Genomic DNA, 27020 nt, shown 5'->3' on the forward strand with positions numbered 1-27020 from the left:
AGCGACTAGTCGACGACAGGCATAAAAAGTCACTATAGTGAAGTTGACTAGTTCATACACCCCCTACTGCTGCTCTCCAGAGTGTTCTGCAGCATAATCAGCACGTTCTCTTTGAACTTGATAGTGTAATGACCTGGCTGGGGTTGTAAGCCAGGTGCATTCTGGGTATTGTGTCATATGTGTTTCCTATCATTCTGCTAGTTCCTATGTGCTGATTTGCGTGTTGTGTGAGTGTTATGTAAGCCACAGGGAAGGTGATGTGTGTTCTGTGGAGCGGGTTGAATTAGCATGGTTAACTGACACCGTGACTCTGTGTGGTAGGAGCGTGATAGAGGATCGTGTCTGTAGCGTTACAAAGCGTTGAAGAAAAAGCTTAATAAAGGTCTGCGTGAACGTCTACTGCCTCCTGCTGGTTGATTTGGGGACTATAACCCTGCCACCGGGACGCTCATACTTGCTTGTTACTACATTCCACCCGGCCACAATAAGAGACCGGCCATTATTTACCTAAACTAACTCTGACACCGGCCACAATTGGAGACCCGGCCTTTAATTGAATACCGGGCTGTATTAGAGGATTTACGGTAAGAAACTTTTTACTGACTGGCGTAATTGACTGAATTCTATTGGAATGTTTACTTTGTGAAGGGCCTTGAGACGACTCTTGTCATGATTTGGAGCTATATAAATAAACTGAACTGAAATTTAATTAGTGCATCCATATTGGTCAGGTTCAACAGGAGCTGTTTAATATTTGTGGAGAAATAACTGCACTTCAAGTCTGACATAAATATTAGGTCTTATACGAACAATCATACAATTTTGTAGATTATAAATAAAATGAGAGAAATGTAAATATGTCTATAGTTATCTAACAGATCAATGAAAATTATAATTTTACAACAAATACAGATGCGTTTTGATTTTCTAAAGTATTTCTGACTACTTTGTTGGTTTTTAGCTATTTTACTTGATAGAAATGCAACTCCTGATTGAGAAATTATGATTTCTGAAAGGTTCTACAGCTTTGCAGAAAGGAGGATGCTGGTTCAAGTTGCAGTCTTTCTGTATAATGTTAGCATGTTCTCCTCATGCATTTGTGGGTTTTCTCCAAGTTCTCATGAAAAAGCATGCATGTCAGGTTTGTTGGAAACTTTATATTGTCCCTAAATGTGAGTGTGTGACTGGTTGTCTCTGTGTGTCCCTGATGTGGACTGGAGACATGATCAGCCGCTAGCCACAGAACTGTTGGAATAGGCACCAGCTCCCTGTCACCCTAGTGAGGATAAAACAATTCAGATAATGTATGTTTGGACCCCTCATACAACCGCTTGTCTGCCATAAATCTTAAACACAGTGAAAATAAAATTATTCAGGCATTATTCCAAGTTAAGCTGATCACTTATAATTGGTGTCAATTTAGAACACATTTTGGAATCCATGAATAAAATAGGAAAATAACAGGAAAATAAATTAAACAAAAATGCATGTTTTGATCAAAGACTTAACATTTTACATACTATGACTGTGAAACAAACATGCCCTCTGTGTGTATGAAGGTGAATTTGAACCTTGTGGTTTTCCGTCTGATTTACTGTGCAGCACTTTGGTCAGCTGGCACGCTGTTTTTAAATTTGCTGTACAAATAAATATGGTATGGTATAGAATTTTAATTACTTTTTACTCGAAAAAAATTTGTGTTTGTGAAGTGTCTTGTGATTTTTTTTCTAGAAAGGATAAATAATTATTTTTTTTTATTTGAAACGGGCAGTAAATAATTATTTTTCCCCTGAAATAAGACAGATTTACTCAGGAAGCATTTAACATGTCAAAATTAAACATATCTTTGGCACACGTGGAGCCCCTTTCTTTTTTTTAATCCTTTATAAATAAATACTTCAAACACGCAAGATAAATAATTATTTTTTTTTATTTGAAACGGGCAGTAAATAATTATTTTTCCCCTGAAATAAGACAGATTTACTCAGGAAGCATTTAACATGTCAAAATTAAACATATCTTTGGCACACGTGGAGCCCCTTTCTTTTTTTTAATCCTTTATAAATAAATACTTCAAACACGCAAATAAATACAAAAAACAAACAAATAAAAGACAGTTGTAGTTCATACTCCACGCCAGTTGGGGGCGTTATCTCGTTGTTTGCCTAAAAGATTCGATGCAGAAAAGATTTTAAAAAATAAACACCACAAACACCATCAGCAATTGAATTCAACTTACGAACAGTGAGTAAAACGTTACCTAGTCGTGATACACACACACATAGATACTTTTTTTTTTACCGATAACGGGAATTATTTTGACCGTTAGTTTACCGCCAACTAACCGAATACTAACGATAGCACATGCTAATAGTAAAGCTAACTTAAAGGAAGAGAACATTAACCAGTTACTGGCGTTTCTTCGGCCTCATTTATGTGTTTAGCCGTTTCTATTTGACGCTTCGTGTATACCCCTTTCTCTGTTGACTTGGTTGGACTTCAAACTTAACACGCAGAAGCAGCCCGTAGAGCTGATTCGGGGCAGGATGGATCCATGTTTTCCTGCCTCCTCTGGTCCCGTTCTGATGGCCCTGTGTGAACTGCAGCCTGTTCTTAGCTGACCAGAGAGACACCCTGTGTGGTCTTCTCTTCCTGGAGTCCATCTGGAGCAGCTGATGTGCTTCAGGGAATATTTCTGCAAGTTGGAACCAGTGGGTTTCCCTGTTAATCCTAGAGAAGGTTGTAGGTCAAAATCCCAGTACATTAACAGTTTCTGAAATATCCAGATCAGTCCGTCTTACACCAACAAGGCCCTCAAATCCCCTTCTTCCCTATTTTGATGCTCAGTTTGAACTTAAACACGTTGTCTTCCTAGCGTCCATGAGCAATGAGGTCCTGCTGTGATTAGATGCGTAGAATAATAAAGCGAATGAACAGTGTGTAGCTCTTTTATCCTGGAAGTGTTTTGTCACTACAGCAGACAGAAATATAACTGCAAGAAGGCAGAAATCAAAAATCAACTGTAAAAACCTTAATCTGAGTTAACTTCTTGGTTTTGATTTGATAACTATTTTGTTCATGCATTGTTAACTTTTGGGAATAAAGGTAAATCCATCTTATTTTCTGCTCTAAAATCTCTTTATCAAATGAGACATAACTTTTTCTTAAAGGCACAATGTGTGATTTTTTTTTTTACCAGTTTACTATCAAATCCTGTGTTTCCAGTTCACAAACTTGTCGTCTCACCAACATCAATTCAAAACATTCCTCTCAACTTGAAGTTATACACTTTTATATACATTTACTATGGTCGAGGCTCCACTGTCATCCACCATCTTAAAATACAGCAGCTGTTTTGGGACAAACGAGCTCCATGTTACCCGTTTGGACTATGGCTGTAACCAGCAGAGGGCAGCAGTGCGCCCTGGAAGCATGGAGTCTGCTAATTCAACTAAGAAATAGAAAAGAATAGCTACACTGTTGCTGTACTTGTTAGTTTGAATAAAAAAACTATTAAATCAAAAGACACATAAAATTTGTCTGTTCATCATCATGTCCAACACAAGGAAGCCACATTTGTTCAGACCCCTGCCCACTGTTAGCTGGACTCCAGCCTCCAGTTAGTGTCTCTGACTCCCAAACACCTCAAGTTGTTCATCCGTCTTTTCCTAGTACCAGAACTCCCGATCCGGTCCCAACGTGTCCGTTCCAAAGTACTTCTACTCAAGTCTCCTCTCTTCCTGCAGCCTGTCGTCTCTCCCAACAGCGCTAGCCAGTGGCTAAATCAGCGTTGTTTACTTGATCTCCACAGCACTCTACTAACAGCGATCTAGTTCTCCACGCCTTACAGAGACGCTCCGACACAGAGGGCTTCTTCTCAAGTGTTACCTTTAGGCTTGGGTCTCCTTTTGCTGGTAATCCGTGGGAGTTTATGCACAGCATACACCGCGTCACCACGCCAGCCGTGAGCCACGATTAGCTGGTGGATAAGTCAGCATTGTTTACTTGATGTCCAGTGTGTCCCTGGCTCACCAACACTCCTGAGCCAGCCATGGTTAATGATCAGCCAGTGATTGCTCCATATCCATATAAGCTGGTAGCGGCAGCCAGTTTGTTTACATCGAGGCGCTGTGATCCATGTGAAACGGGTGTTGTGGGAAATTTTGTTCCCCTGAAATATTCTGTTTACCTTAAGCCTGGTTCATGCTTCTCCGTCAGCTCTGCAAGGGACAGACACCCATGGACTGACGGAAGCGTTTTGCTCTCATACTTCTCCGTCTCCTGGAGAGCGTTGCAAAGCAATTCCCCACCAGGACAACAGGGGGCGTAGCGCTGTTCTGTGATATCCTGTCATGTATCGGTCCAAGATAGTGTGTTTATATTGTGTTTTTTTGTATATAAGAGACTTTTAACGCGTACATATTTGTCTCTCATCGTCCTCCACCTCTTCATGCGCTCCCCACCTCTAAACCCACGTTTCCTGTCATTTCCGTCCACAAATAAAAACGCTTGCTGCGCATCTTTTCACTCATCTAGTCACGGGGGAATTAAACGTTCATTTTTTAGAGTTTTTTTTCGCGAGGTATTCTTCAAGCTTCTCCGTGTCTGCCGCTAGTTATCCTCGGCTCTGTTTTATGTTTTTGAGGGCGCAACGGCGGCAGTGTTCACGACAGCAGCGTCCTGACCAATCACAAGCTTGCGATGTCCGTCTCGACTGACGGATGTTTAGAAAAGAGAGCTCGACTCCGTCCTTCCTTGCGGAGCTCTACGGCAGGCACGCAAGGACGTTGCGTGTCTCCGCACTGACGCAGACGGAGAAGCATGAATCAGGCTTAAGGCAGTCAACAGCAAATATTTCCAAATCCACAGAACTTATTGTTCATTATGAGGACTAAACTACCTCAAATGAAAGATGGTAAAACTGAGTGAGATTACATCTTTTTACATAACTTTCAAAAATGATAAATAAGCTTGCTGCAAAAGAGTGAACAGGAATGTTTTTACTGTATCTTTTTTATTGTTTTTAGGAGGAATTACAGATAAAAATCACAAGCATAACATTATTACATTACATTACGTCATTTTCCCGTAAAAATTTATCACAAATATTGTGAAAATAGCCAGAAGTGCGATCTCCCGACACGGGGGGGGGGGGGGGGGGGGGACAGAATATTTCAGGGGAACACAATTTCTCACAACACCTGACCTCCCGGCTGACATCACCCCTCCGTGTGTGAATCGTGACCGCTTCAAGATCCAACAGAACTAGCTTGCTTCCTTCTGTTGATAAACAGTCATAATTAAAAATGCTTTTTAAAGAGGTCAAGTAGCTTGTTTTAAGCTTTATGTGGGTTAGGCTACACAGGTTGGAAATAGATAAAACATTCCAGTGTTTCCCCTAGGAATTTTTCCAGCTGTGGCGGGGGGGGGGGGGGGGGGGGGGCTTGGGGAGAAACTATGACACGTCTCTAAAACCCTTTTCAGATAGACATTCTGGAATATGTGTGGACAATTCAATCCGGTTTTTAACCGGAACTGTGTTTTCAGACACTCAGTAAAGTAAAATTTTCTAGTGCAGAGTGGAGACAACCCATAGAAGATGCTAGATAGAAGATCAACCCATAGATTTGATCTCATTTCAGAGAAAAATAGAACAGGAAAGATGCACCGAATAAATAAAATTACTAACAAACTCAGGAATCTTTCTTTGCTTCACTGTTCTGGTGCTGAGAATATCACTAATGCGGATCAAAGGAGATCCACAGATGAATGCACCTCTTATTTATTATTTGGAAACTACATTTACTGCAGCTGGCAGAGGCAGAGATTTTTTCTATTGATACACGGAATTTACAGAATCATTTTAAATGTTAAGAGGGGAAGACTGCAGGAGGGAGCGGTAAAATACAGGGGGTCCCCAGCAAAAACAAGAAACTACGAGTCTGATGAAACCCGCTGGTTTTCCATCAGGCAGTCACGGGGCAGCTCCAACGACCCAGTGGCTGTGCTAGGTCAATGTTAACGAGCCGAGGCGACGTGCTCTGCTTAAGAAGAAGTGTTATTTTCCCGCTTCAGAAGAAGCGTCCAACGTGCTTTTACGCTTTCTCCGAGACATGTCACGTCGCTAAGTTGTTAGCGCCGCGCGCTAACACGTCAATAGTGCAGCGTAGCCTGCTGGAGGTTTTAAGGGTTCAGATGAAAACACCCGACCTCTCAGGCTGCTCACACATCGATCTTAAGTTGTCGCTGTTGCTCTCATGCCGTAATACAGTATTAGATGTGGTTAAAGTCAGACATGAAAAAATAAATACATTTTACATGAATAAGTGATGCTTATCCTGGTGGGGGGAGGAAAACCTGGCCTAATAAGCACTGGAGGAAACCTGTCAAGATCGTCAACACTCATTTATCTTAATGCTATTGAAACATGTAAACCAAAAAGCATTATATCCACTGCTACCTTTCTAATTTTAAACTCAGTAACTTATGCTGTAACTTCACCTTGCCCTGCCTGCTCCTTTCTTCTTGCTGCCCGCCGGCTGTGATCACAAGCGACAACATAGTAGTTCCCGCTGCTTCTTCGGTAAACAGCGCAAAAAAAACAACAAAAAAAACTTGGGGTCTTGTAGGCGTGGCGGTGGGATTTCAGCCGTGGCGTTTATTTAGCCAGTGTGGGTCCATTTGTGAGCAGAGTTTCAACTAAAACGACCAAATTCAAAGAACTTTTAGAGACATAAATATTTTGCAGAAAATAAACATTTCAACTAAAATATAAACAAATTAAATGTTTCAGCTGGCTAAATAGATTGCTGCCGACCCCACCGAGAGTCGGGAAAGCAAGACTTAAGTTGGACGATCTTGCCACTGGACTACCAGAGCCCACTAATCAATCGTCCTGAAATGCTGTTGTAGGCCACTTCTGTTGGAGCGGCTATGGACAGATGTTTACTGAAAGAAACCTTATAATTTCGGGATATATTCAGGCTTTGTCATGTCGCAAGTTATATTTATCTTGTTTAATTGGAGCATAGAACATAGCATTAGCATTTGTAAACTAGTAACAGCCGTAATTCATGTGGGTCAGGTTAGTTTGCGATAAGATTTAAAAAAAAAAAAAAGAAGTCAGTGGGCTAGGCTGTTTGCGTGAGTGGGCGGGGCTGACTCTGGTGCAGCTCCGCCTTTGTGGTTCCGCAGCGAGCACCCTCTCTTTCAGTTTGGGAGAATATTGGCTCACCGTGGAGACGAGCCGCACGAACCATAAACGCTGCGAGTTGTGAAGCGCGTTCCATCCACGAGCCGCATCACCAAGCAGAAAGTGAATGCATCAAAGCATAAACCAAGCTTAGGAAACCCTGCGTTCAAACTCATGAGTGAGCCACCGTAGCTGCAATACTTTCTCTGAACTGCATGGCGCTAAAGAGACATTTTTTTCATCATGATTTCAATCAATTTCACACATGGGGCCTTTAAGCTAAAGTTCTTTGCACCAAATCCCTCTCAGGTAAAGCTCTGGACATTTCAATACCCTCCAGAATGAGCCGTTTCAGGGCTCTGTCACTTAAAGGAAATGAGCTTGAGCTGGCCATGCCCACCCCACCGCTACTTGGGCTGCTATTAGCTGAGAAGCTCCTTTGCATGTGAGAACAAATTTCTTTGTTGATGACATCACAAATGGGGACTATTTGAAACAGATTGTTTTGGGCACATAACTCACACAGAAAACTGATGGATGTTTGGAGTGTCTATAGAGGCAGTAGAGACCCACCTGGCAGCACAAACGGATCCAGAAAATGAGGTTTGCATGATATATCCCCTTTAATGGAGCTCATGATTTCTCCTTCTCCGGTCTGTTCTTCCAGTGACCAGGCGTCGTTTTGAGACCAATAACATAACTGCCTGAAGGGATCTGATCAACCAGGGAGAAGGAGTGGTCGAGACGACAGCTTTAACCTCTGCTGCCAAAGTTTTGGTCTCTTCAACAATCAGAAATTTTCCAACGCCATGTCTCACCACTATTCACCTCAGATTCAGAGTCATCCATCTGTGAAAGATCACAGATCACTTCCTGGTTTCGTTCCGACATTCAGCTTGAGTTCATCTGGATCTTCGACTTTTACTAACTTTAGCAGCACAGCAATATCTCCACAGCTGACTCCACCGGCGAGCTTCTGGCCTGAGCAGAAGGCTGCCTTATTGGATAAGAACATTGAGAGGTCTGTAGACGTCCCTGCTTGGAGAAATAAAGAGATGGGGCATCAGCCTTTTGGTGTGGACACTTACTCTACCGACCCTCATAGAGATGAGGTTCCTACATCAAGCACTGGCAGGATCTCTCAACCGGGGGCATCAACCTTTCAAGGACTTAAACACTCTGGTGTTGGCAGCAGCTCCAAGGACTGGTCACTGATGAGAAACACAAATGGTGATACCTCCAGGCACTTCTCATCATCTGGAGCTTCTGGTTTTGATGAAAGTAGAGTTTCATGTAGTGAACAGACAGATGATGCGCCGTTTATTCCTGAATGGAGTGAAAATTCAGTCTCAGCTCTACCGCCTGAGACCAGTCCACCCAGGTATTCTGCAGAGTCGGCTGCAGACATCTTGATGGCATTTGGACTTGTAAAAGAGGACTTGTTAGAACTTGACTCTTACCCCAAAGATGAGCTCACACCTGAAAATCTGCCTCTTATTTTGCATCAGATTAGCATTAAGAAGCGGAAAAGAGCCGCCGGAGTCTCCTCAGAGCTCCATCGTTCCACCAGCATGAGTTCAAAAACCAGTTTAGATTCCAAGGAGACGGTAATACACCAGAACAAAATGCCAAAAAGTATTCTGAAAAAAAGGAAAGTGATGGACTTTGGAGCTTCTGGCATTCCCAGTAAGGATGAGATTGAAAAGACGAGTGAAGACCGCTGTGGGAGAGGAGATGCGTCACTGTCGAACAATCAGAGACCGAGTGGTTGCAGTCAGGAGGTCCGGAGCGCTGTTGATGAGGAGAATCGTGTTCAATATGGAGAGAATCAACAGAATAGGGACCAGAAAGGTCCGGTCTCCAAAGGTCTACCACCGTCATCCATGGTTAATGACTACACGTCGTCTACACCCAGAGTCTTTCCACACACCTGCTCTCTGTGTAACAAAGAATGTGTCCACATGCAGGTGGGTCAGCTTCACTGGCTTAGTTTGTTTCTGTCTCAAAGCTGATGACAGTCGTGGCTTTTCTGATCATGTTGCTCCTGTTTTGATGACCAGGAATGGTTCTCTCATCAGAACACCAGCTTTCACCAAGAGAGCCGCAGACTTCTCCAGAAACAGTGAGTCTTCTCTTAAGCTCTTCTTTATAGATCAGCTTCATTCCCAGCGCTATGCTTAGGGGGACATGGGAGAAAGTTACAAAACAAGTGAATTGTAACGGAATTGAAGTGATGTAACTATCTAGAGTTGCATTTTAATACACTGTAAGTAGATCACTTTTTATAATCAGAAGAATAGGCTGTTTTTATCATTAGGGAGTTTAATTAAACACTCTGTATTGACTTTGAGACAAGAAAAGAGAGAGAGATGGGATCGTTTGACAATCTTTAATTTCTTAATTATAAATTCTAAACAATCTACCAGGACTACTCTGTGATGGATGAAAATGGATTTGGATGTTGTGTTGGTGCGTGTGTGTGTGTGTGTGTGTGTGTGTGGTTGGTTCAAACTCCTTAGGCTGACGTCATTGAATCTGGTAGTCTTTGTTATGACTAGATATCACGAGGCTTATAAAGTGATGACATGAGCCGCTATTTTGCCGTGTACGTACCCAGTGGGGGGCCTCCCAGGTAGATCAGGAAATGCCAGGTCTGGAGACCTCGGATGTGCGCTGGAGCTGTCGGTGCAGCGGTCGCAGCACTTCAAAGCCCGTCTGAAGGGTCGACCCCGGTACCAATCGGCGGCGTCAGCAGGTGCTCTTATTTTGAAAGGATGTTGTCTGGTTGTTGAACGACGAAAATCTCCAACTTCACAGTTCTTAGTTTAAAGAAGAAAACACATCTGGCCAGGCTGCGCTTTTCTTTGGGATGACGGTGAATAGAACTGAAGTCAAAATGGAACTGAGCTTAAAATGGCGTTGCCTTGTTTTATATCTCTGAATTGTTGATAAGTTTTAGTAAAGCGGATTGGACACTTTAAGTCAACAAGCCAGATTCTCCTGCGGCAGCCGAAAGCTCTGATTGTTTGGAACAATGTGTCATGCGTTTCTATGGAGATGAGGATCAGTCTGTCTGTGCCGTAGTCCTGTTTTCATTAAACACATAATTAGAGCTGAAACGATTCCTCGAGTACCTCGAATAATTCGAGTACAAAAAATCCTCGAGTCAAATTCTCTGCCTCGAGGATTCGTTTAATTCATATTTAATTAATTCATGGCTTTGCAAACGCACGGGGTCATGTTTCACCCGGACCGAAATAAGTGACGCACATGCCCACTGGACTGAATGCACACGCGAGTAGCGAATATAACTTAACTTTCTCTTAAGCCATGGCGGACAACTTGTACCCCGGTGGAGTGAGAAAAAGACAGAAAATGTCAAAGGTGTGGGACCATTTTTCATGTCGTAAGGTGGAAAACGTAGTCCAGTGTAAATACTGTAACAACATGGATTTAGCCTACTACAACACCACATCCTCCTTGCTGCAGCACCTGTAAATGTCACTTCTGCAAGGGAACTCGGAGCCTCTACAAGATCATGCTTTTTAGCCTGTATTTCTATATATTCTGCAGGCACTGTGCGACTTTTTCGTTTGTAGCACTCAGTTTCAGCTCACCGTACGTCTGGTAGCAACACGTCGGACTTCAAATGTGCTAAAAATAGCAGTTTTTACACAACACGTCGGACTTTTTATTGTGTTGTTGTCCGTTGTCCCTCGGGGTTTCTGCAGGAGGACACGGGTATTTATGAGTGGCGGAGGAAAACGAAAGAAAGTAAATAAATGTTTTGTGATCAGTATAATTTGACAAAACCACAGCAAACATGCTTTCTCGACAATCCTTGTTAGTGTGAGAAAAAAAAGTGTAGAAATTAAAACGGACGTGTGTTAATAGGGAAACAGCCGGCGAGCTGTTTGCGCCGTGAGCGGTTCGGGTTCTGTTTGGGCCGCAGCCGCTCGCAGCGCTACTTCAACAGTTATCCTCCTAGTTTTTGTCTGGCTTGCAGGCTAGCAGATTCTCACACGAGGAGAGAATCGGCTCAGGTTGTATACTTATTTTTTGCACAGGCATTTGTTTACTGTGAAGTAAAGTTGAAGTGCTGAAGTTATGCAAACTAATTTTGAATAAAACTTGAAGAATAACTGGCAATTGCTTGCTCATTTTAAGAGGTCTTTCATAATTATAACATGCTATTTGATATCAAATCAAATCACTTTTATTGTCACGTCACATGTGCAGGTACACTGGTACAGTACATGCGAGTGAAATTCTTGTGTGCGAGCTTCACAGCAACAGAGTTGTGCAAAAATACAGTAATGTAAAAACAATTAAAATATAAAAATGGCAAATGGATAAAGTAAACAATAAGATAAGAGATATAAAATGTACAGAGGTTGGTATGTGCAAAACAGTGGCATTAATGTACAGTATGGAGCGTGTAATGTTGGAACTTGGTGGAGCTCGCGACGAGGCAGCCATACTCGGCGCCATCTTGGCTCATCAATATATGATATAATGGTTTACAAACACAAAAGAGTAATTTATTAGAGTACTCGATTAATCGAAAAAAAGATTCGATAGAGTACTCGATTACAAAAATATTCGATAGCTGCAGCCCTACACATAATCTTTATTCCACAGATCATTCACTTGATTATTATTGATCAACATATGTTTTGCTTAATTTTTTTAATCACAAATAAAGTACTTTGATTAAGTAAAAGCGTTCTTCTCCTTCGGACTCTTCTCCTGGAATGTAAACAGTCTGAGGAACACCCGACCTTGGCGTTTTCAACACGGGTGTTACTGTGTACAGGGCAGCTGTGTGGAGCTGAAAATAATGAACTTCATAACCTTACAGAATCATGAAAAACACACCCGTCTTCAGTTCTGTAGCACCAAATATTGATTGTTCACTTTGCAAACCTGGACCTGCGTCTCTAGATTTAGTTGCCATATATCAGCATCCATTAATGGTACGGTCTGTTTCCTATTTTGTCTTTATTTTATTAATCTAACCAGAATCAAGATTCCATTCTTGTTTACTACAACAACCAGACCAACAGCAGAATATATAAACACCAACAGGTTATAACAGGACTAAATCACTTATAAAACAATTAAAAACATTTGTTCTGAGCTGTCAAGGCAGTCTGAAAGCAGCCAGAAGCACATTGATGAGAAATTATTGATCGTAATGAGTTACTGAAGGTAGACGATGTGAGTGTGATGGAGAGTTTTAGTTCTGTAGATAAAGGAAAATGTGCACATTTGCCGTCAATTTTTAAAAAATATTGAGTTTGGCCCGCAACTTCGTCCCAGTTTTTCATTTTGGCCCGGTGTGAATTTGAGTTTGACACCCCTGGCTAAGATCAAGCCAATGCTGTCGAGGGCCCATTTAGAAACGGTTTTACATGCATTTGCATTGTCACGCCTTGACTATTGTAATGCTGTGTATGCTGGTGGGAGCTCAGGTGCACTTGCCCGCCTTCAACTTGTCCAGAACTCAGTGGCGAGATTCTTGTCTGGTCCTAGGAGAAGGGAACATGTCAGTCCTGTATTGGTCCAATTTCACTGGCTCCCAGTTGAGTATCGGCTTAAGTTTAAAACCCTGCTGTACGTGTATAAGGCCCTACGGGGCACTGCCCCTAGCTATCTCTCCTCGCTGCTCCATAGATACACCCCCTCAAGGGTCTCGCGTTCCCTAGACAGGGAACTTTTGGAATTGCCACGCTCTAGATACAAATCTAGGGGTGATCGTGCATTCTCTGTGGTGGCCCCAAGCTTATGGAACGCGTTGCCTTTGCTTGTGAGGCAGGCACCATCCCTCCAGTCTCTTTTAAAGACACACTTTTACCAATTGGCCCTTTCTTGTTGAGTCATGTCAGTCTTGGTTTTACTGTGATTTTATTCTTTTATTGTCTTGCAAATTTTCAAGTTCAATCTTTACTTATTTAACTTGTTTTATTGTCTGAGTGTAAAATATTCTTTTACTATGCGTTTGCTTCTTTTTTTATTTTATTTTATTAGCCTGCCAAGCCATCCTGTAGATTAAGTGAAAAAATGGTCTAGATTCTAATCTAGTACAACAAATTATTCGCTTTAATATTTACTATTTAATCATACAATAAAAACAGTTAAAGCTATTATAATTTTCTCATTATTATCTTTTTTTATGTGTTTGTGAAGCACCTTGTGCTTGTGATTTTTAGAGAGCTTTATAAAAACATGTTCTACTCCCAACATTGCATGGAGGAAATCTGTAGGTAGAAATAGCGTTTAAATGTATTAAATAACAAAAAATGCTCAGTTTTCCCTGCATTACCAAGGCAGGCTGGCAGCACGTTTTTCCAAGCCGTCTGATAGTTCTTCCTCACTAACGTCAGTTCCATGAGAGAGACGCACGCATTCTGACACCTTAGCTTGTTTGAACTAACGTGTGCCGTCAGAAACACTCAAACCATTTTTAAAAAAGAAGTTCAGCTTTCAAGTCAACTAAAATGCACAACTCCACACTCGCGCTGATGAAGCATAAACCAAGCTTTGGAAATCAGCCTGAACCTGCTCTGATGTGGGAGGAGTCTCTCGCTCCCTTACTCAACTACGTTCTCTCTCTCTCTGTGTCCCGGGCTCACCTACGGTGCCATTATTATCGGCTCTAGCAGCGCTGTGTGTGGAAACCATCGACATATAAATATTGGACAATGGGTTTCCATAGACTCCAATAACACATTTTTGAAGACAAATGGGAGGTGGCCACCACCGCCATTTTGACCGTGTCACAGGTTCCGTCAAGCCCAGACAATTCCATAAAAGGGAATAGTGGTGGGGCTGTAAGGCTGGGATCAACTGACGACACCCGGTCAAACTAGCTACAAGCTAACCCAAAGCTAACACGGAGGTGGGAGCTAAGCTAACGGAGGAAGCAACCTAGCTACAACCGGAGTTAACTGTGCACAACACCAGAGCTTCTGAGTCAGAGATACGCCGTGCTGACCGCTGGGTAAAACTGGGTGGAACACAGAGGTCTCCCGAGAGCTCCACTAGCCAGCAGCCGCACAGCAGACAAGCGCCGCTGCCATCTGAGATGCGCAGAGCTGCTACTGGGGAGAACCGGGTGGAAAGGTTTCCATCCCAGAGCTCCATAAGCTGTCAGCCCGCCGCAGCACACAGAAGCCACAATCAGACAGAGATGCGCCGAGCTGCGGGGAGGGGAGAACCGGGTGGATAACATCGGTCTCCCGAGAGCTCCACAAGCCGATATTCGGAACCCAGCTCCACCAACATGTTATATTTCAACCCATTTTCTAAAGTGCAGCATCATGTTAAATGCACTGGGTTTCACCCTATTACATTTAAATTTCATTGTTAAACAGTACATGTTAAAATCTAAGCTCAGCTCGGCAGTGACCTAAAATACTTAAATATAATTTTACTTACCGAAAAAAATGAAGTGGAGACTCCTTGGACGCTCTATTAGTGCAATTAATGCCACAGCAAGTCATTTTGTCCAACAATTGCACAAAACATATCCAAACAAGAATACACAAACACAGAGACTCAAAATCCTGGAACAGTTTCCAAGCCAGACCGAGGCTCTACTGAGGCCTTTCCACGGCGCTAGCTCTGTGGTCACGTGGGTCTGATGCTCATTAATTATACAGAATTTTAGGCTTTTAATACACTTAAACAGAAGAGTGAGAAAAAATTCACCCCCTCAGAGTTGTCATGAGTGTAAACTAGATAATTTAAACCAAAAACATGTTTTGGTACCAGGCTGTAAACATGTTTATTTCTGCTGTGAAATTGGTATTTTTAACATGGGAGTCAATGAGGATTTGCTCGCTTCTGACACCAGCCCCCAGAGGATGAGGGTGGAACTGCAATTTTTAGTACTTCCGGGATTGCTTCACTTTTTGAGCCGCATTGTGGGGGCTTGGTGGTAACATAAAACAGGGAAAATAACCTGAACATGCAGCTCTGTCAGCTGTGGAGTTGTGCTCGGCTCTGGACGGTACACCCCACCCCCCTCCCCCGCTCTGGCATTTGCCACCACCATAACACAGGGGAAAACCCTGGATGTAAAAAATAGTTACTCAACTGATTCTGGATCAGTCAAAACCGCTAAAACCACATCTTTGACGGTCACATGATCGTGCTGTTTGAAATCACAATTTCGGTGCAAAAACGATAGATCCTTCGGCCCTAGCGTACAACACCTTGGGCTACTACAAAGGTAGTGGAAGGTGCTATAGGAAAAATGATGATGATGTCCAAATGTCAGCCTAGAAATCTAGACAGATCGTAGCAAAAGCAAAGCGATTTTGCTCTGCTGGTCGGTCTGGCTACTCTCTGTTGGAGCCTCAGTAGGTCTACTATTGGCTTGAGCGGTGTTGTGTCTCGCCAATCTTAGCGCTCTCAGTTTGGATAAATGGCCCACACTTGTATAGCACCTCTGAGTAAGAACTCAAAGCGTTTTACACTACAGTGTATCATTCATCCATTCACACACACATCCACACACTGATGATGATGAGCTACGATATAGCCACAGTTGCCCTGGGGCGCACTGACAGAGACGAGGCTGCCAAGCACAGGCGCCACCGGTCCCTCCGACCACCACCAGCAGGCAAGGTGGGTTAAGTCTTGCCCAAGGACACAACAGCAGAATTCTCTGTCCAGAGCCGGGATCGAACCTGCAACCTTCCTATTACTGGACAACCCGCTCAACCTGTTGAGATACTGCTACCCCTGTGGTTGCAGTCAGGATGGCGGGATGTGGCGATAGAGTGTAACAGCCAATATGGCGACAGCTCGTTGAAACGACTTTGGCATCAACTTTGGACTGTTTAGTCTTGGGCGTTTCTTTGAGTCAAGAAAAGGATGCATTTGTGTCTTCTTCAACACTTTATGGCAGACTGCCCCGTAGACTCACATCCATTGCAGTGAGTATGTCATGTTGTTTGTTGTCCAATAGCATGTGGAGGCAGTTTGAAAGACAAATGTAGATTCCGCCCCATGACTGAGATCTGTCTATGGGTCATGGCCAGACTTTATAATCCCATTTATAGGATGGCTTATCAGGCTACGAATATCAGGAAATAAGACTCCAAATCCTACCGTCTTCAGCTCCCCTCTGGCATTCATTTATACCATAGACCACAGCAAATGTGTTACATCACACAGTCCTTATCTTATTGAGTAAAGGGACTGTCCCTGACTGTTGAGAGGCAAGTGAGGTCTGGGTTTATGAATGTCATGAAAATGTATGTGTAATATTTGTATTGTTTTTGTAGTGGATAACGTCCTCTTCAGATACACATATTTATGTTTTTCACACAGGTTTCCAGAGTGGGATGGTGAGGAACGACCATCCATCAGGTAAATTCATTCATCTCAGACAAACTCGAACAAATACCACCCTGACTTTCAAATGTTTTCTTTCTTTCTCTGCTTTTCTTCTTTTCTGTTTTGACATTGCTCACAGTGGAAAAACCAAGGCCTTGCCTTCAACTTCCCAGATTCTGCAGCGTTGTGACCAGAAAACCAGCTGTGATGGCCATTCTCAGCCATGCAGTCCACTCAACTCCCGCAGCTCGGAAGTTAAAATGGACAACTCTGCTGGAAGTTTCTGGTCCAGTATTGTGCATCATCAGAGTAATCCCTCCCATTCCTATCCACATGACAAAGGCTCTTTTCGTTGCTCGGAGGGTCAAGTGCAAAAATCCAGAAGCAGGTCACGTTCCAATTCACCTTGTCACCACCATGGCTCCAAGGACAGTAGAGACAGATCAGTATCACCTCACAGAGAGACTCAATTGGTTTATGAGAGATTTACTCATAGTGAGCAGGTACATGATGTACAGTGCATCCCAGGTTTGGGGGAAGATCCAGTCACAAGCCAGTCTGCTTTACCTTTTGAGTCCAGTCCACCCAGGTTTACTGCAGAGTCAGCTGAAAATCTTCTCTTGAGCTTTGGACTTGTAAAAGAGGACTTGGCAGGTCTAGCCTCTTACCCTGAAAATGAGATTACTCCTGACAGTCTGCCTTACTTCTTGCGTCAAATTCGCATTCAGAAGCAGAAAATAGATGGAAGGGTAGGAAATTCTCATAAAGCCTCTTCAAACAAAAGTGTGGATTTGCAAAACAATTTAAATGTGAATAAAAACCCAGCAAAGATGAAGAAGAAAACCAAGAACAAGAAGACAACAGATATTCTGGGTGGGAGTAACTTGGTTCATTGTAGAGTTTCTGGCGTTCCTGTTGGGGGTAAAAATGAAAAGACAAGCAAACCTTCTGGTGGTGAAAGAGGTGTGTTACAAGTAGACAATGAAAAATTTGTTGGTTGCAGTAAGGAGTCAGTACCAAAAAATGTAAAAACCAACGACTCAGACTCTGTTACCAACCTCAGTTCAAAGAAGGGTCCTTTCAAACAGTCGGGGGCAGGCCACCTGTTGACGTCAGAAACAAATCAATCTTGCACTAAGCGTCCTAACTGCCCAGCTTCTAAGAACTCCAACCATGAGCAAAGTAAAACTCAAGAAAAAGGGATAATAGCTGGTAAAGAGAAGGGAAATCAGCAGACTGCGAAGCATGGACAGCTACAGCAGACCCAACCAGGATTCAAGACTGACAAAGATTTGCAGCATCAGTTTGCTTCTACACATAGAGCTCCCTTTTGCCCCCGCCCTACCTTTAACGATGTTGATCAAATGCCACTTTCACCTTCCAACCTGTATTTAGACAAGCTTTCCAGATTTCTACCATTGTTATGTCAGATGAATGACTATGCTGCAATTACGCCAAAGGTCTTTCCATACACCTGTTCTATCTGTAATACAGAAGGCAGTCACAACATGGCGGTGAGTAGAATGCATGTTTGCCGTATTTTTTTGTACTTTTTTTCCAAATGTAGTGGTAATTATTCAGAATTGCTACAAATCTGTGCTAGTTGGAAGTCATTATTTAAATATAATGTACATAAAACTATAGAGCTCCGGACCCCACGTGACTCTCGGTTAGTAGACGCCATATTGGCAGGAAAAAAAGGTAAACAAACACGGATCGTAAACATGAACATGAACGGGATCGGCTTGGATTTTACTTCGTCGGAGTTTACTTCACACTTTAAAACCGAAGAAATCGTTTTATATAGTCAGAAATTATATAGACTAAACATCTCCGACCCTCACCGTGCCCCTGGGATACTTTTTAAAAACGCCAAGCTGTCGGAGCGGACTTCTTACCGGACCTGGCCGGGGAACCCCTTGGGATTTCCCCGGAGGAGCTGGCTCAGGCGACTGGGGAGAGGGAAGTCTGGGCCTCTCGACGCTACTGCCCCTGCAACCCGACTCCGGATAAGCGGATGAAAATGGATGAACAAATAACAGATTTACATGTGAGAAGTTTAAATAGAGTGCTGTGCTGTTTGAATGTATACACTGAACACCAAGAGAAATCACTAGTTTGATTGTTTTCCGTGAATAAAGTAAATATGTCAAGCAGGAGCGTCTCAGGATCTGTCTGAGATCTGTCTCGGTGAGAAAGATAATAGCAATCCAAAGTGCTTTTTATGTGTAATCTGACAATTGATCAACCATTGCTTAAAAATTAAATACAGCTTAGCCGGTTATTTGCTGTGATCATAAAACACGTAAACGGCAGCACGCAGAACTCACGAGGCAACGTTTTACGTGATGTTTACTTGTTGCTATGAGTAATAAGACAGAAAAAGCCACGCCAAAATAAGTTTAGGAAGCCCACTAAGAATCGTAATAAAAGCATTTAAGATAAATACCATGCACAGTTGAGGAAACGTTTAAGTACCTGAAGTAGGGCTGGGCGATATGACGATTTTAGACCGTTTTACGATCTACACATCTGACGGTCTGTCATTTTTGAGAGACCTTTTTATCACGATTCACAGCTCTGCTGTTGAATTTCTGCCTCTGAATGAAAATGGAACTTACCTCAGGCGAATGACACGCCTTTGTTTGACCCTTAACCAATCAGAGTGAGTCATAGTAATGTATTAGTGCCCCGCTTGTTTTCACCTGTGTGTGAACAAACATGGCTTCGCCGCGGCTGAGCGACAACGAGGTTTTCGTTCCGAAGAGGAACGCAGGGTTTCCTTAGCGCGCGGCGCTAACAACTTAGTGACGTGACATGTCTCGGAGAAAGCGTAAAAACACGTTGGACGCTTCTTCTGAAGCAGGAAAATAACACCGCTTCTTAGAAACAATCTCTGCCTCTGCCAGCTGCAGTAAATGTAGTTTCCAAATAATAAGAGGTGCATTCATCTGTGTATCTCCTTTGATCCGCATTAGTGATATTTTCAGCACCAGAACAATGAAGCAAAGAATGATTCCTGAGTTTGTTAGTAATTTTATTTATTAGGTGCATCTAACCTGTTCTATTTTTCTCTGAAATAAGTTCAAATCAGTGCTTCTATGGGTTGTCTCCAATCTGCACTGGAAATTTTTACCTTATTTAGAGACTTGTTGCAGAAAATATTCAGAATGTGCAGATTTTTGCTACCACAAGCGATCTCTGGTCCAGCCGCACATCAGAGCCGTATTTGAGCTTAACTATCCACTACATGAGCAATTGGGAGCTACATAGTATTTTGAACAAGTTAATGTTTGCACAATACGTTTGCAACTGACATGTTTGCACTTTAAATATGTTTACGATTTTAATTTATGTTAAGTTACTTGAAAAACGAGAAAAACTGATTTTTGTAATTGTTTTTCTCGGGGCTTTTATCATCTCTGATGTGAGTTTAAAATATAAGTGTGTTAGCACTGTGCTGATTATCCCTAATATGAATAAATGTTTATTTATTCAATGTTTCTTCTTTAATACGCAATTGAAGTTATGCTATTCATGGATATAAAATCGAAATCGTGATAAAATATTGGAAAAATCGTGATATTCTATTTTTGCCATATCGCCCAGCCCTGACCTGAAGTGGTCGCTGCATAAGTGAAAACCTTTACTCTCGGGATCCCACAGTTTCATTTTAGCCCCGTCACTAGCGCGTTTTATTACAATGATCCAACGTTTGCGGCGCTCCGGATCTTGGGGAATCCTGTAGATGGCTCATTCCTTATGTCGTCCGCATCTGTTCTGCATCCTGGGGCACAACAGGAATCTACCATATTTCCTGTCTGTTTGAGTTTTCTGACAATAACAAATGGTCCAGCTGCTGGCTTCTGCCTGCCAATATGGCGCCGTTTCGATTTGAACTGTTGCATGCCGGGAGAAGTGACGTCAACTCCCGGAGCTCTATAGTGGACTAAATGTGTCAATTCTATCTAAACATGTATTGTCTATCATAGTCTGATTTAGAGTAAATCATTTATGTAAAGAGATTTATTGTAGACGTTAATAATATGCAATCCTTTACATGTACATTGTTCTGAACCCTGGTATCCATTCTTATGTCTGTTGCTCATCAGAGGCCAGATTGTGGGGGCAACAGTTTAAGTAGACTACCCCAGACTGTAATGTTTTCTGCCACAACTCTTAAGACTCGCCAAAGTCACCAAACAACCACCATATCTGTGTTTTTACCTCTGCAATGCCCCAACCTGTGATCTGCTTAACTTGCTAATAATCTGCCTGGCACTTTCAGACTCCCACAAGCGAGCACAGCCCCATAAGACTCCTCATTCAGCTTGATGGCTCCCTTGTCCTCGGGTGTCCACCACTGGTTTTTGGGGGTTACCTCAATGACATTTACCAACCACTTTATGGCCACAACTTTGTGCTGCTACTTGTCTCTGCCTTCCTGGGGAGGCTAGAAAAGCTCTAATGGGGACACTTGCACTAAAGTCCATCAACAAATCACTGCTCAGATGAGACATGTCATTCCTCTCAATCATGACCCTCTAGATCACGTAATCGGTTTCCATTACTGAGAATCAAACCACAAAGGCCTCTACCGCTAACATTTGCCCAATCCACAGACAATGGGTCCATTACAGCTCCTCAGCAAACCCTGCAGGTGGATTTACAGAAAAGTGGTATCATGTAGCTGAGCCAGACACCTTATATGCCACATTTTCAAAGGGCAACCTATTCTCCTTAAAATAACTAGGGATGTCCCGATACAACTTTTTCACTTCTGATTCGACACCGATATTGCAGCCTTCAGTACTGACCGATACCAATATCATTACGATACAGTACCAGCACAAATCATACATACTTTTACCTATTTCATAGTGTGGAATGCATGAAAGGCTTCATCAAGTGATATTACTCAATTGGCGAACAAGAGCCAATAAGTATGAAAAAAATGACAACTTTTTTCTTAACCGTTGGTTGCAAAAATGTGAACCTTAACAGACTGCTTATGTCGGAGATTTTTGATGCCTTCCGATGTAATCCGATACACTGTTTTGGGGCCGATATCAAATTACTTCCGATGTCGATATCGAAATGGGACATCTCTAAAAATAACCCGAAATAAGCAAATTTTTTTAATCGTCCCCACATAAATGTCAGAATTATCACCCCGACAAATTTAACATATTCAGTGAATGAAAAATAAATGGCTATTCGGGCAAATTACTGGCAATGATTCCTTTCTAAACGTTTTACTGTTTTGAACTGCAGGATTGGTTCTCTCACCAGATGTCCAGCTTTCACCTTGAGCGCTGTAAAGGCCTCCGTCAACAGTGAGTCATCTAATGAATTCTTCCCTGAAAGAGTTTCATTGTTATTTATTAAAGATTAGTATCTTATGGAAGGACACTTTTAAGTGGGTAATTGTTGGGCAGGTGAAAAGGTTCTTAGCTTAAAACTGCAAAATGTAAGGATGCAGTAAGAATGACATTCTCTGGCCAAATTTGGTTACTGCAGTCTATTTATATAAACAAAAAGTGACTTTCTCACTACCGTTCCGTGGGTTTCATGGCTGTTGCCAGTTACAGATTAGTACCAGAAGATTCTAGAAAATACAAGATTTTTCACAGATGGTAAACCAATAAGTAGATAAATATCGGGTTTTCCCTCTTGGGTGTTTTATGGTTGGAAGAATTCACTACACTAATTACGGTTGCTCGTGTTTATTGGCTTTGGTTCTTGAAGCTTTTTGCTGGCCGGTGCTAAATTACAAACGCCGACTCTGCAGTGTTAGCTTAGCGCAACCTCTCAGACTCACAGATTGAAAACAGACTATATTTTTTAAACATTTTGAAAAGAGAACTGACATGCCCTCTGTTTCAATGTAACTTTCTTTCCAACATGATTAGAATGTATTGTGTTTATTTCACTGTAAAATTCTTACATAGTTCGTCTTTATGCAACTTAACTCATTCGCTGCCAACCGTTTCCTGGTCGGTAAAGCCCTTCGCTGCCAGTGTTTCTCACCGTTTTTACTATATTTTTTAAGAGTCACAGAACATTGCGTGCTAGGGTGATGTCGACGCCAAAACAAAGGGGAGACTTGCCTCTTACATCAGGAAGAATCCGCACGTTTCAAGCTTTATCCATTCTTTCATAATCCATTGTTGAGTTGTGATCGGCAGAAGCTTTTCTGGTTTGCGCCTCACGTTTTTTTTACAGCAGCGGCCCAAAACGATCTCCTAACACATGGATTTTCTGCTTCCTGGTCACGTGACGTGTGACATATGCGGATGAAGATGGGCTTTAGAGCTGAGATGTTTGTTCTCACGGTGCAGGGGCTTGCTCTGACACCCACACAGTTAAAAAAATGCAGTCATCCTTGGCAGTGAACGGTTGGATTTAAAATGACGACTTTAGTCGTCAATGGCAGTGAATGAATTAACAGGCTTTTGAAATAAAATATGTGTCTTATTAAAGGTTTGGAAAACTGAAGAAAAAAAACATTTTATAATTATTATTCATGATTATAATCGATCACTCTGAGTTTTTCATGCAGGCTGAATATGAAAAAAAGCCTCCTACATCTATCTCCTGCATTAGCTTCTGATAAAAAATAGATGGTGAAACTCTAGGATTTGAAAAGCCTGACAGATTGTTACATTGTCACTTAACATTCATGAACTCACCCATCTTGACTCGTGACAGGGAAGGTTGTTATTGGTTTAGCATCCAGCAAACGGCAGAGAACGTCTCAACTAGCAGAAGCTAACTGTTAGCATTAGCATCTTTGGTGTGTTCTTTCTGTGTTCGGTTTCTAATTCCATTTTTAGTTCTTTTTAAAACACAGGAAAGGGTTTTCTTTACCTGCTAACATTTCGTTTGCGGCTGCAAACATCGTCAGAGCTGACGCTGATGGTGGCGTCACTTCCTTCTCCATTTATCTGCGGGCAGCAGCGTCTCTGCTGTCAGCGTCAGCTCTGACGATGTTTGCAGCCGCAAACGTAATGTTAGCAGGTAAAGAAAAACCTTTCCTGTGTTTTAAAAAGAACTAAAAATGGAGTTAGCATTAGCAACTCCACCACAAAGAAGAACTCTTCAGGCTTGTGTTGTTTGTGGAGATAAAACATCAGCATTGTAGAGTAAACAGAGTCAGTGGTAGAGTCTTGTCTAGTGTTGCAGGAATTAACCGGTTTTACTATTAACTCTGGTTAACCCACCATAATGACGTCTCCAACACCACCAATAAAAAACAAAAAGACAATAGCACGACCTGCATGGACAAAGACTAAAGTGAAACTGCACGCACGCACACTTCAGAAGCAGAACCATTGACAACAACCATCGGGACTGCTCCATTTCCACCTTGGTAGTGGTTGAAGTCTCTTGTGTGGGAATATATCTAATGCTAAATGCTGGTGGTGTTCGGAGGGACTGGTGTCGCCTGTGTACGGCAGACCCGCCCATGTTAGTGTGCCTCATGGTAGCTTTGGCTACAATGTAGATCATCACCACCAGGGTGTGAATGTGTGTGAATGGATGAATGACTGATTGTGTTGTAAAGCGCCTTGGGGCCTCCAGAACTCTAGAAGGCGCTATATCAAATACAGGCCATTTACAACTGTTGTTGAGAATGTTTATCTGGTTGAGGTAGTCTTAAAAAAGTAGATGATGGTCTTTAAAACAGATGTGCTTTATTTCACTCAGATATCCATTATGGGATGGTCAGGTTCGAAAACTCTGCAGGTAAACATTTTTTTTCTTCAGACAAATGTGTTCTTTACTGATCTTTGGAAGTTTCAGTTCTCAAACTATGTTTTCTTGTTCTCTTTTTCACAAACTGACATAAACCTAAAACAACATTTTTGAGCAGAAGCAGATCAAGATCACTAACAAGGTCAAAATCAAGATCACGATCAAGATCACGAACAAGATCCCGTTCACCACACAGCTTTCGAGACACTCACGGGTTTGTCAGGAGAAGGATTTGGGATGTTAAATAAGAAACGTAGATTTGAGTCAACACATTTTATTTTAGAATGTCATATTTTCTGAAAATCCACAGTGATATATATTATTCTTAATCAAAAGATTAACCAAACTGTTAACTGCTTCTTTGTTAGATCTCAGTCTCGTTCCTGGTCTCCATTTTATCACCCATCCACCTCAAGGAGCAAGGAGAGACAATCCCCATTCCACAGGAGAGATGATGAATGGTCTTCTCTGAGGAGGAGAAGCTTCGAGCAAAATATTTCACCCACGCAAAGCCACGAGAGGCCAACATTGCAAAGACTGAGTCACGAGACAATTTTCCACCGACAAATCCATTCCTCAGCGGAGGTCGAGCAGACTCCTGACAAAAAGCCCAGTCCTCATGGGAGTAAGAAGACTCCTGACGAAAACCCCAGTCCTCATAGGAGCAAGGAGACTCCTGACAAAAAGCGTGGTTCTCATAGGAGTAAGAAGACTCCTGACATAAGTCCCAATCCTCATAGGAGTAAGGAGACTCCTGACAAAAAGCGTGGTTCTCATAGGAGTAAGAAGACTCCTGACATAAGTCCCAATCCTCATAGGAGTAAGGAGACTCCTGACAAAAGTCCCAATCCTCATAGGAGTAAGGAGACTCCTGACAAAAAGCCCAGTCCTCATAGGAGCAAGGAGACTCCTGACAAAAAGCGTGGTTCTCATAGGAGTAAGAAGACTCCTGACTTAAGTCCCAATCCTCGTAGGAGTAAGAAGACTCCTGACAAAAGTCCCAATCCTCGTAGGAGTAAGAAGACTCCTGACAAAAGTCCCAATCCTCATAGGAGTAAGAAGACTCCTGACAAAAGTCCCAATCCTCATAGGAGTAAGAAGACTCCTGACAAAAAGCCCAGTTCTCATAGGAGTAAGTAGACTTCTGGCAGTTCTAAGGTTGGTGTGTGTTTTAATGTATTACAGAAGATATGTTTATGAACCTGTCTTTTGTGATGACTTAGACAATGGTGATACACGTCATAAGAAATTGGCCTACTTTCTCATACTCTCACTTGTACTCATTCTTTGCTTTTCAAAGTCCAAGCTGGAAGGGCATCCCGACCACATGCCCAGTCTATCCCAGGCTGCTCCTCTTGATGTAGAAATCTGCATTCCAAGTCCCTCCTGCAGACCTGCCAACCTGAACGTATTTTGCATAGCAAGTACACAATTTGGCATCTAATTACGCTGGTATGACTCACCCCTCTAAACTACGCAAAAAGCCACAAACGTGAGTTCTGTAGAAAATATTAAGGTTTGGTATTAAGGTTTGCTCCTGGCTACCCTGCAGAGGACACTCGTTTTGGCTTCCTTTATTTGTGGTCTTTTTTTTTTGGTCAAAGCTAATGACCAAAGGTAAAGGTTGTACTGTTGACTCCTTGAACAGCTACCTTCTCAAGACAAAATTTATTTTGCTCCATTGATCCTAAGAGCTATGTTGTCAATGGCAGTTTTCTTTGGTTGGTTCACCCTTGGTATAGGGAGCCTAAGTCACGCCCATTTACTTCCAGACCATGTGTGCCCAGAAGAACGAAAAAAAAAAGAATGCAAGTCAATGGGGCTAGAAACGCTATTTTCTAGTTCCGCTTGTTTTGTGCCATGGATTTTACATATGATGTCAGTGAATTTTAAAGAAGCATTTTGATACCAAGAACGCGCTTATTTACGAACTAGAGGAAATGCTATTTTAGGTTTTGTTTGAAAATATGTCCAGGACTACAAATGTGCTTCACGAAAGTGACGTCATCGAACCAGACATGGAGAATACTGAGGAATATGGCTGTAAGTTCACCTAACTTCAAATCCTTCCCTCGTGCCGATTTCTGGTTTGTAGTCATGCTAATAATGAACTTTTACAAGCTGATAAATCTCAAAGGGTGTGACTGGCGTGGTCAAAACTCACATCATTACTTTTCATTTAAATTGCAGTACAACATATGTGTGGTCCAGGGCATAAGGCAAAGCGGATTAGAAAACAGCTCTTATATCTCCATTGACTTGCATTCATTTTTTCGTTCTTCTGGGAACCCATGAGCTGACCGGAAAGGGAGGAGACTTGGGCTCCCTATAGTGGTCCTAGATGAAGGGTGAGACAAAGAGTTGTTCAAGAGACCTTTCATGGATGAAAACAAAACCAGAGTACTTGGCCTGGAGGATTATCAGGGCCCAATTGGATCAAGACCTGTGGTCACACCTCCAAACGAGAATAAACCCCAGCCATCTGTTTTTTTGACAGATGTTGGTTTCAGGTAGCTTAAGCCATCCTATATCCTATATTTGTTAATATATAGTCTGGCCATGACTCAAGTCATGGGGTGGAATCTACAGTTGTCTGTCAGACTGTCTCCACATGCTATTGGACAACGAATAACGTGACGTACTGCTACAGATGTCAGTCAGTCACTCCTACAGATTGTGATTCGACCGACCTGCAAAACAAAATCATTTTGCTTCTACTAGC

At 42.3% G+C, this 27020-nt stretch overlaps 1 protein-coding gene across 2 annotated transcripts; it reads left to right on the plus strand.

Moving 5' to 3' along the window:
- Positions 1-447: 447 nt before the first annotated feature.
- LOC107376905 (uncharacterized) lies at positions 448-25645 on the plus strand. 2 transcript variants are annotated; one of them, XM_070548093.1, is made up of 9 exons: positions 448-584; positions 7860-9159; positions 9253-9314; positions 16535-16573; positions 16680-18054; positions 21815-21876; positions 24251-24289; positions 24417-24512; positions 24667-25645. In XM_070548093.1, exons 2-9 carry the CDS (start codon positions 8002-8004, stop codon positions 25436-25438), a joined length of 3603 nt encoding a protein of 1200 aa, XP_070404194.1. In that variant the 5' UTR covers positions 448-584; positions 7860-8001; the 3' UTR covers positions 25439-25645. The 2 variants fall into 2 exon arrangements, with proteins under 2 accessions (XP_070404194.1, XP_015801712.3); XM_015946226.3 differs by lacking the exon at positions 448-584 and adding an exon at positions 2136-2244.
- Positions 25646-27020: the final 1375 nt, after the last annotated feature.

The sequence above is a fragment of the Nothobranchius furzeri genome, chromosome 2, assembly GCF_043380555.1.
Source record: "Nothobranchius furzeri strain GRZ-AD chromosome 2, NfurGRZ-RIMD1, whole genome shotgun sequence".
Taxonomy (NCBI): Eukaryota; Metazoa; Chordata; class Actinopteri; order Cyprinodontiformes; family Nothobranchiidae; genus Nothobranchius; species Nothobranchius furzeri.

Excerpts from the sequence above, each read along its gene's own strand:
- LOC107376905 (XM_070548093.1), top strand. The coding sequence starts at position 8,002 with ATGTCTCACCACTATTCACCTCAGATTCAGAGTCATCCATCTGTGAAA. Across the intron at positions 16,574-16,679 it reads GAGGAACGACCATCCATCAG|TGGAAAAACCAAGGCCTTGC; the intron begins GTAAATTCATTC and ends CATTGCTCACAG. Across the intron at positions 24,290-24,416 it reads CAGGTTCGAAAACTCTGCAG|AAGCAGATCAAGATCACTAA; the intron begins GTAAACATTTTT and ends ATTTTTGAGCAG.